Source organism: Oryzias melastigma, linkage group LG6 (assembly GCF_002922805.2).
Source record: "Oryzias melastigma strain HK-1 linkage group LG6, ASM292280v2, whole genome shotgun sequence".
NCBI classification, from domain to species: domain Eukaryota; kingdom Metazoa; phylum Chordata; class Actinopteri; order Beloniformes; family Adrianichthyidae; genus Oryzias; species Oryzias melastigma.
Window position 1 is genome coordinate 30150020 of NC_050517.1, and position 10793 is coordinate 30160812.

Below are 10793 nucleotides of genomic sequence, written 5' to 3' on the forward strand. Positions count from 1 at the left end.
CTTTCTATTAGGTGAACATGAGGTCATGAGGTCATGAGGTCATGAGGTCATGAGGTCATGAGGTCACGAGGTATTGAGGGTCAGCGAGGCTGCTGGACGTTTTCTGTTTTCCTGCAGGGAGAGTGAAGCCAGCGGACAGACGATCCTGATCCTGATCCTAATCCTGATCCTGATCATGATCATGATCCCGATCCTGATCCTGCAGTTTGAGTTTCAGGTTTAATTGAGATGCCGGCAGACAGAAGTGAGACAGTCTGAGAGGAGAAACAGCTGTCTGTCATCAACCTGTCTGTCATCAACCTGTCTGTCATCAACCTGTCTGTCATCGACCTGTCTGTCATCAGCCTGTCTGTGGAGGACTGTTATTGTTTTATTCTTATGCAAACATGACTGCAAGAAGCAACAAGACGCACAAACTAAAACACAAACTAAAACACAAACTAACACACAAACTAACACACAAACTAAAACACAAACTAAAACACAAACTAACACACAAACTAAAACACAAACTAGCGCCCAAATGCCCCAAATAACTCCGAGGTATTTACAGCTAAGCTTTCTGTCCCTCACAGAGCTGCTGCTCCTTCTTTAAAACAATCCTTGTTTTTTTACAGGTTCTTGTGACAGAAAATGAAGCTTCAATTCTGAGTATTTCTTCACTGAAATGGTTGTGAATAATGCCGGATCAGCAGGGATGTAGATGCTGTCAGCAGACCTCAAGCTCCATTCTGGATCCTCCACACGTAGACCACGAGATCCAGATGGGGTTCGACACGGTGCAGCCCAAACGCTGCCGGCTGCAGTAAACGAACTTAAACCCCTAAAACAGATTCGAACTCCAGAAAGTTTCTTTGATTTCAGGCTTTATTGTTCGGAGCAGACTGAAACATCACAAAGACTTTTGCTGATACGTTGTCATGCAGATAAAAACACAAAGATCTGGAGGGACAGAAAACTCTGGTGAGCTGGAGATGAAAACAGACGTATTGATGGAGCAGAAGCGCTGGAGCGAGGACAGCCGCCGCAGACTAAAGGTTCCCCTCCAGGATGACTGTCTTTAGGTCAGCAGGGCAGCTGATGGTGAACACGGAGTGGGAGGAGTCTCGTCTCTCCACCAGGGTGGTGACGGCTTCTCCCAGGTCCAGGTGGTTCAGGTAACCAGGAGCCATGCGCTCCGGAGTCCCGACGCCGGTGTTGATCTTCAGCTGTGAGGAGGACGGAGACTGGGAGTCAGCTGACGGGAACGTGTCTTTATTTGTTCTTTATTTCAGTATTTTATCACATGAGCCGAGCTGCCGTGTTTGTATTATTTATTATTATTGAACTATTAAATTCACTGACAAAAAACAAAACAATAGAAGATATAAGCCTGTTTGTGACGATGGAAGGGGAACAGAAAGAAGAAAGCTGATTATTTCTGCCCTAATTCATTCACTGATGTGTTTTTTATTTCTCAAACCAAAATCAAACTCAACAGATAGTGAACACCAACGTATTCAAACACTTAGAACAGAGACAAAATGACCAACATTTCTTTCTAATGTGTGTATTTCTAATATCTTTATTTATTCTCTTTGATTTATAGATGAAGATCATCTCATAACCTGCACACTAGTAAAACTAGGGCTGGGTTTGCCAACAATACTCAAAATCGATTCAATTTGATTGATTTAAATCTTGAGTTGACACATTTATACTCATTAGCTTAGAAATACGTGAAGAATCTATAAATATTTAGAAGATTTTCATATGAATCTGATCCAGATCACATCCTGTAAATGTATCAGTGAAATACTGAGATTGTTAATATCATCCAGAGTTACATGGATTCTCTAAAGGAGAAGTTCTAACTAAAATGTTCAGATCATTAACATTTAAACATTGTTCTGCTTCTCCTGGAGGACGTTTCAGTTTGACCACTGGGTGGCGATGGCGCTATAGCATTACACTTTATTCAAGAAGAAGAAGAAATACTGAGGAGAAAACTGTGTTTCCTTAAAAGAGTTTGGGAAATTCCTAAAAAGATGTTCATTTAGTCAGAATGTATGAATTCATTTGAAAATCTGTATTTGAGTAAATCTGTGAATCTTTGTGTTTTTAATGAGAAGATCCTCTAGGATGTAAAGTTTTAGTGTTTTAACGTGTTCTTTCAATATATCAGCCACTTACCCGTGTTTTGGAATATATTGTTACATATGGACGGTGAAACGTTTCTTTTTATTGATTTGTATATATTTATATTATTTCCTCAAATATTTGTTGATTTTTTCTGTTTTGTTACTCAGAAACTCTACATCAGGTTTTTCATTCTTGATCTTGTGTGATGGACGCTCCACATGTGGCTGTGTCCTCATTCTTATGACGTCAATGATGTTGACTGATACTGAATGATTACTAACATCCTGCAGAAACTGGAAACACTTTCATTCTGGATTCCTTTCATTTCTATGACATGTTTGTCCATCTTAACACGATTAAAGAGTCGTTTGAAAAGGTTGTAGAAAACATGGTGGGCGGAGCCACAAGGTGTGAGGGGCTGTTAGCTAGCAGGAGGGTGTGTAAACAGACAGTTATAGGCGATAGGAAGAGGGGGTGGCGTTGCTACACACCAACAGCCCCGCCCACAACTCAGAGAAGGATTTCTAATGAACTCCTGCCGCTCTGCAGGAACTATGTCCTAGAAATGTTATTTTTCTTGATTCTGGATAAACACGGCGTCACCGTATTGAGACGAGACCCGGGATCGCTTCTAAAACATGAACGGATGATCGGAGCTCGTCTCCGGAATCCCTGAGAGTCGTCGGCGGACCGACAGCCTCACCTGGTTGAGTTTACAGGGAACCTCCGGATACTCCTCCCTCAGGACCTGACAGAACGCCAGCGTGCTGGCGGCCCCCACCGTCAGGAAGCCTGTGCCGGGCATCAGCAGCTTCTCTCCAGCGCCCCCTGTGGCACAGAACAGCACAGCGGGTGAACACGAGCCGGGGGGGCGTGAACCACAAAGGGCTGTAAGCAGACGGGTGTTTGGGTGTTCTGGAGTTTCACTGTGTCTTTGCTCTGATTCTAGTGGTAACGTAACGTTCATGTAGTGTTGGTATGATCGAAAAAATGACTTCACGACTCTGAAAACGTCAGAAAACAACAAATCTTCCAACAACACATGAATGAAGAACCTGCTGCCCCTAAATAAATGTAGTCATAGATCTCAGTCTGAGGGAGATGAAGCATTAGTAAAGATCATTATCGTCTGTCCTCGTTTGGCCAGACTAAACAGTTCAACCTGGTTGACCAGCTCTGCACCAGCCGGGTATGTTCACCACAACAGAAGGGAAATGTGGGCGGAGACGCTTTTGTTTGTTAGTAAATCTTCTAAACAACGATAGGAGCAACACCTGGAATCTGCAGGATTATCATGATGAGAATCGAATCGACTTCAGACGTGACCAATCGAGTTCATCGTTTCTATGATCCTAAAACAGGTTGATCTGAAAACTCTGAATACCATCATGCAAACATCAGATTATGATCCTCAGATATGAAGAAATACTAAATCAAAACGAGTCGTGTCACAAAGTCTGATCCATCCATAACTGATCTAACCTGATGACTAAAGGCTTTACTCGGTTTACAAACTGTTACTCTTTTTGTCGACACGAGAAGATCTGGTGGAGCGAAACATAAATTGGGGGCTTGTCCAGGATGTTAAATTATTAAAATGTCCTGTTTTTAAAAAAATAATCCTAATAATTTCAAAATAAGGAGAAGATTTTTCTCCAGTTTCCTGAGATCCTCCCAGCGTCTGCGGGCAGCAGGACCCACCGGTGATGAAGGTGTAGGTCGAGTCCGAGTTGTCCTTCACCAGCGGGAAGAAGGCCTTCCAGGACACGAAGGTGCTCAGCAGCAGCGTCTCCATGACCTGCAGAGGTCCAGATCCATCTGAGATCACTCTCACATTCAGTTTTATCCTAATGGATCACAACATTAAAGCTTCGCTCGTGTGGAAATACCTCCACGTATCTGAGTTTTAAAGCCATTATTCTGTCTTCATCCCAACACTTTCATCTGATTATTTATTCACGTTACTCTCTGGAGCTCTGAGAACGTCATCTCTTCAAAATAAAATACAAGTTTAAAGGATCAATCTGAAGTGATGACTGCAGAGATTTTTAAAGCATAACTCGGATTAATAACCAGGATGAGGTTATTTTTAATACCTCATCACAGAAATGAGATTCAGAGGGAAAACGTAAAGTTTGCAGTTTTAAACCTCTAAATCACTGATAAAGAAGATTTATCTACGAGACGGACGGATCAGCTTCTGCTGTCATCACCGTCTCCACATGAGGATGACGGGAGACTTCAAAACAACCTAAAGTTAAGATTGTTACCTGAGATCATGTTAGTGTGAAGGTTTCTGCTGACAGTAGTGGCTGAAGATGGTGAAGCTTTTAACTGAAAATAGTGACGCAGTTGACTTTATTTGCTGAATGGATTTGCTGAAAATGAAAAAGCTGTTTGCAAAACGTTAAATTTGCTAAAAGACTAGAAATTCAATTAAATAACGGAAAGAGCGCTGAAGTGTAACTACATTTAAAAAAATGCAGTAAAATTGCTGAAAAATCCCTAATATGTGATAAATTGAGCGTAATTATTTAGTTTGTTGCTTAAACAAGCTAAACTCAAAATTAGCCCCAAAAACCTCAGTAGATGCTAAATTAGCCAGGAACAGGTAGCTCGTTGGTTAAATACTAGCTAAACTCCATTTTTTAGAGAATGACTATGAAGATGAAAACATTGAATATATTTAAAGACCTGAGGCTAATAACATTTCCGAGGATTAATCAAAGTATCTTGAATTTAAAAACTTTCTATGAGGCATATTTTGCTGAATATTTCCAAAACTATCAAGTTTATAAATGCCAAAAATACAAGCAGTGATGTCCTGAAGGAGCCGAACGTTTTGATACTAAGATTACTAAAATAGCTGAAGTGTGATTGAGTTTTCACATGACAGAAAACGTCCAGAGAGGATCACTACAGTGTGAATGTTCACCAAACATTCTCACCATTTGATATCAATAAAACCTCAACCTTTATAGTGACATCATGATGTGACGCTGCATTTGCTCAGCACATTTCCCACTATGAACTCGTTGAAACGAGTCAGTGAAAGGAGCTGAAAAGCTGGAATGAAGACGTCGGTCTCAGTCCGCTCACCCACTGCAGGTCTTTGAGGGTCTGGGTGTGGGGGGGGCCGCCCTGCCACCAGCTGAAGCCCAGCGAGGAAACCACGTCCGTGACCTTCCCCACCTCCTTCAGCAGCGCCTGCTTGGCCTGCTCGGCGCCCTCCTCCGTCCCTGAAGCAGAAACGGAGACGGAGCAGCTTCTACCCGCTTCAGCAGACTCGCATCGCGTGACTCTGGTGCAGCCGGAGGAGCTGGTTATCCTCCAAGATAATCTTTATCCTCCACGATAATCTTTATCCTCCACTATATTCGTTATCCTCCACGATATTCTTTATCCTCCACGATAATCTTTATCCTCCACGATATTCTTTATCCTCCACTATATTCTTTATCCTCCACTATATTCGTTATCCTCCACGATAATCTTTATCCTCCACGATAATCTTTATCCTCCACTATATTCGTTATCCTCCACGATATTCTTTATCCTCCACGATATTCTTTATCCTCCACGATAATCTTTATCCTCCACGATAATCTTTATCCTCCACTATATTCTTTATCCTCCACAATAATCTTTATCCTCCACTATATTCGTTATCCTCCACGATAATCTTTATCCTCCACGATATTCTTTATCCTCCATGATATTCTTTATCCTCCACTATATTCTTTATCCTCCATGATATTCTTTATCCTCCACTATATTCTTTATCCTCCACTATATTCTTTATCCTCCACGATATTCTTTATCCTCCACTATATTCTTTATCCTCCATGATATTCTTTATCCTCCACTATATTGTGGAGAACAAATTTCACACATCGAGGTCCGTGACAGAGATTGGGACTTTAACTTTAAGTAACTGGATCGCTCCTTAAATTCATCTTGTTCTACCAACATGCAGGTTAAATCCTCTGCTTTGAGCCCGTGTTTTGAGTTATTTTATTTACTTTTTAAATTATTACTTTTTATTTTTTCTACATGAAATGAATGATGCATCAAACTGTTTAACACACACCAAAAAAAAAAAGAAATAAAAATGAATACATATTAATTTTAATTTGGCGTCCCCTCCAGCAAATGGTGTCCTAGGCGGTCGCCTAGGACACCTATACCCAGGGCCGGCCCTGACTACAAGTATATGGTCTATGGTAGACGCTTTACTAAATAAACTAACTTCAACTGCACCAATTTCAGCAGAGTTATGAAAATGAATTTTGGTAAATAATGTCCCTATCATTTTGTACATGTTTCTCCCACTTCAATGAAAATGTTTTTTTTAACATGTTCTTGTTACATTTTTCTTGTACTGAATTACATATATTATATAAATTAAGTGTGAAACTGTTTCTAAGTATTTAATTATTTAAATCATGGATCAGGAGCAGATGAAAACCAGCGGTTTGAAAAAGTTTAGGTTTGTGACACAGCAGCTGCAGTGGGCGGGGCTAAAGTCTTCCTGCTCCACTACAGTTCTGAAGTATACGCTTGTAGACTAGTAGATCCATGAACGTCTTGATTTTCCTCGTCTGAGCTGGAATCTGGATCTAAACTTTAAGGCTGGATTCCTCTGATATTACTCACCTTTTGGTTTTTTTATGCTACGCTAATGTTAGCTTGAGCTTGTGAGGTGCTACAAATATAAACGAAGGGCTGATGGGATATTAACTTCCACACCAACAGTTCCACCTACAACTTAGAGGCAAATTTCTGATGTACTCCTGCTGCTCTAAAGAAAATAAGTCTTAGAAAACGACGCAGGCTTTTTGGTTTGAGCTAAAAACAGCATAATTAAAAAAAAAAAAAAAACTGGGAATGATTTTACAATAGAAAAACTGTACATGGAGTAGAGCTTTGAACTCTGACCTTTCTCCTGATAAAAATGAAATTTGAAGTTAAAGTCAGCTCAGGATTTAAAACAATGATTCATTAGTGAGTAATGCTAGCCATGAACTGACACAAATGGACATGAAGGAATATTTATCCACTGGAGTTTGAACTGCGATCATTAGATGTAAAAGACTGACGGCCTCTTCCCAGAGATTGAAGTTCTTCTGATCAAACTTCTCCAGAAAACGATTCAATCTGAAGCATTCAAACTGAACTTTTGCAGGAAAAACCTCAATCAGAAGTTTAGTGAAAACCATCCTGGATTTACCGACGTTCCCCACGATGGTGGTGAGGTTGTTCTTGTTGGAAGAAACGAAGGAGCGGAGCTTCTCCAGACGGCTGCTGTCCCTGGAGATGACTGCCACCTTAAAGCCTTAAAGACAGACAAAGACCTTCAGCTAGAGCACAAACATGAACACAAACATGAACACGAACATGAACACAAACATGAACACAAACATCACAGAGTCACACATTTACTGAACAGGATTCAGCTTCCTGCTCCACTGGGATGAAGTTCAGCAGAGACACAGACAGAACAAAGCAGCTCAGGACGATAACCAACATGTAAATCCTCAATGATGCTAGTCTATTATTATGCTAATCTGTTATCATGCTAATCTGTTATCATGCTAATCTGTTATCGTGCTAATCTGTAGCCTCATAAACTGTAGTTTCAGTGATGGTAACTCTGTTCCCATCATTACCTGCTGTTGGTTTATGTTTTCTCCTTTTGCTCATCCATCATAAAAAGATAAATCCAGGAGGAGTCATGAGTCTGATCATACTGCCTGTGACAGTATACACAAACTAAGGAGCAGTTTTAGGAGAATAGCATCATTTCAAAGGGAGATGATGTCATTTCACTGGTTTAACTAAAACAGGAGAGACTGATCCTCCTGTGGATTATATTCGCCTTCAAGCAGTAAATCTAAACTAAACAATCATTATTTCTAATGGATGTCATGTACTGATGTTTACGTCCTAATATGTCATTACATCATTTACAGTATGTGAACATAAACATATATATATATTTCTTTATCTTCTTTTACTTTTCTATTTTTTTACCAATTAAGTTATGACTAATAGTCCTAACTAGTTTGAGATATCTATTTCTTTAGTTTGTTTGAAATAAACCAATTTTAAACTTTCTGAACAAAATCTTTAACAGTTAACGTCAGAATGTTCACTTTTTTGTCCCACTTGGATAAAAACAAATGATTTTAAGGGATTATCAGTAACAACAGCACATTTGAACTTAAAAAAAGAACAGAATCAAATCAAAGGTAAATATCTTAATAAAATAATAAAGACAATATTTACATTTTCATGTCCAAATCAACATTTCAGAAGGTAAAGTTTGTAAAAACATTTGTAACATAAAAAACTCTGAAGACAAATGTTCAAAACACACTGAAAAGAAAAGAAAATTAAAATATTTTTACTTTCAGTTCAAGATATTCATCAGTTATTTTGCTCTATAAAGATTTAAATGATTATTTTGAAGGAGTCACATTAAAATCATGTTTTAGGAGTTTCTACAATAATGTGTTTATCTGTAATAATGCAATATTGAGAAAAAGCTGCCTCGTGGTCTCCACCAATAAAACAAAGAAAAGCTCAGAAGACTTCTCTTGATCAATAATAGTGATCAATTCAACCATCCAGAGCAGCATGAGGACGTCGTTTGGTTTATTCTTAGTGACATTTATAGAAAGAAAGGAAACTGTCGATGTTTGAGGTGTTTATATCATCATAGAATTATTCCAAAGTGAATCCTCGTCCATTTACTAAAAAGTCGCTGTTAGTCTTCATTTGATCTTTCTGCTTTGTTCTGTCATGTGCAGCACAGTTACTTTTAGAGCAATTATCAGGTGATTATTGATCAAATTCAATGTTTAGTGGATCAGTAATCATTTTAAAATATTTACAAATGGTTGTTAAAATGTAAAATGTTTGTTTTAATCACACGAGAAGAGAATGTTATTCTCCTTCACAGATAAGTGATGATCGTGTCTGAAGCTGAGGCTGATGGATGACATACAGTAAACATTCCTGACCTTTTCCCAGCAGTTTGACCTCCTCTTACCTTTCTCCAGGAGCGCCGTGACCACTCCAGAGCCCACCGTTCCCGCTCCGCCCAGAGCCAACACGACCCGCTCTGAGTTTGACATCCCGGCTGCACAGATTCACTGGTGTTGATGGAAATGAAGCTGCTGAGTTCTGCAGAGTTCTGGCCGGACCCGGGAGCTTTAAACTGAGGCGAGGAGCCGCAGTTCCGCCTCCTGGAAGCCACAGAAGACCCGCCTCCAGGTCACCTCAGCATCTGAGGGAGTTTGGGAACGTTTTCATGAACTGTCCAGAACAGACACAAAAACATGCAGATTTAGACTCAGTCAGTGCTGAGTTAACATGTAGATTAATAAGAGGTTGGCTGACATTAAACTGGAGCTGGTGGTCCAAGTACATGAACTGTTTCATCCCTGTAGTGGTTCAGGAGGGAAATGTCACCAAAGGTTGTAGTGGAAACACGTTTTCCACTGGAGAAGATTCAAACTATGATTCACTTTCAGCTCTAAAATATTATTCTGACTGGAAGATCAAGGGCAGGGAATTATAAGATCACAAGGACTGAACATTTTCAAATGCATTTCTCAGGTTTACAAAACAAAGAAAAACATTTTTTGATCCTTTTTTCACTTGTTTTACTCTATTAGCACTATAGTGTTTTTGTTTCAGTATTATTTAGACATTTCATAATCATGATGATAATCAATAACCAGTTCTGGTGATTGACTTCCTTCCAATAAAAAACCTGCAGGTTAAGTGTGATTGCAGAGGTCACCAGAGGTGACATGCTGCCACCTGCTGGATGGAGGGTGAACCTCATTCTCAGTCTAAACAAAACTGTTAATAATGATTCATACCTTCACCTAATATCATTTTACTATATCTTATTCCTCTAAATCACAGTATCAAAGTCAAGGCCCGGGGGCCGGATCCGGCCCTCCAGATCATTTTATTTTGTTGTTATTAATGACCCGATGTTATCTTGTTCTCATTTCTAACTTGTATCATTTTGACAAAATATATTTTTATGTAGGGTAAATTATTGAAAGTTATTTAAGGTTTAAGTTGATTTATTCTGGAATAATATTCCTGCCTAAATAATATTCATAATTATGTTTTAAAGTTACAGTTTTAAAGTATAAAAAATTGTCATTCTGATAGCTTTTTGGACTATTTTGACATTTATTGAGATTGTTTAGGCTATATTTCAGCTACATGCTAGCTGTTTTGGATAACCTAATTTTTTTTAGGCTAATTTGACATTTAGCTACTATGTTAGCTGGCTATCAGCGTCAGGATTTTCAACTATCAATTTCAGCATCCTCAGCAGCCAAATTCAGCTTCCAGCATTCACACTATCATCACAGGTAATGCTTTATATCTAGTTCATAATTGTGTTAAAAAGTTACATTTATCCTGTCCGTCCCGTGACATACGGTGTGTCATAGATTTTGGCCTCTTGTGTGATAGTTTGACCCCCTGATTTATACTAATATTTGATTGTACGTATTTGACATTTTGTGCACATTTATTGACTCCTCATGTCGGCACGTCCTGATGAAGAGATCAAGCCAACTCTCAAAAAACTGGGGAAACCCAGACCACGTGACAATGTTTACTTTTTTTTTTTTTTTTTT

General features: G+C 39.2%; 1 protein-coding gene across 6 annotated transcripts in view; it reads right to left on the bottom strand.

Moving 5' to 3' along the window:
* Positions 1-849: 849 nt before the first annotated feature.
* Positions 850-10793, bottom strand: part of si:dkey-238o13.4 (uncharacterized protein LOC560780 homolog) — a 10658-nt gene continuing 714 nt past the window's right edge. Inside the window, exons 2-9 of one of the 6 annotated variants that reach the window (XM_024282144.2) lie at positions 9526-9569; positions 9176-9441; positions 7352-7456; positions 5221-5360; positions 4392-4455; positions 3823-3919; positions 2825-2949; positions 1072-1208 (exon numbers count right to left, since the gene is read on the bottom strand). In XM_024282144.2, coding sequence (XP_024137912.1) covers positions 2835-2949; positions 3823-3919; positions 4392-4455; positions 5221-5360; positions 7352-7456; positions 9176-9260 — 606 coding nt within the window. In that variant the 5' untranslated portion in view covers positions 9261-9441; positions 9526-9569 and the 3' untranslated portion in view covers positions 1072-1208; positions 2825-2834. Of the gene's footprint in view, positions 1209-2824; positions 2950-3822; positions 3920-4391; positions 4456-5220; positions 5361-7351; positions 7457-7790; positions 7933-9175; positions 9442-9525; positions 9589-10793 lie in introns of those variants that run through there. The other 5 variants (XM_024282138.2, XM_036212532.1, XM_024282142.2 and 2 more) reach the window with 5 other exon arrangements.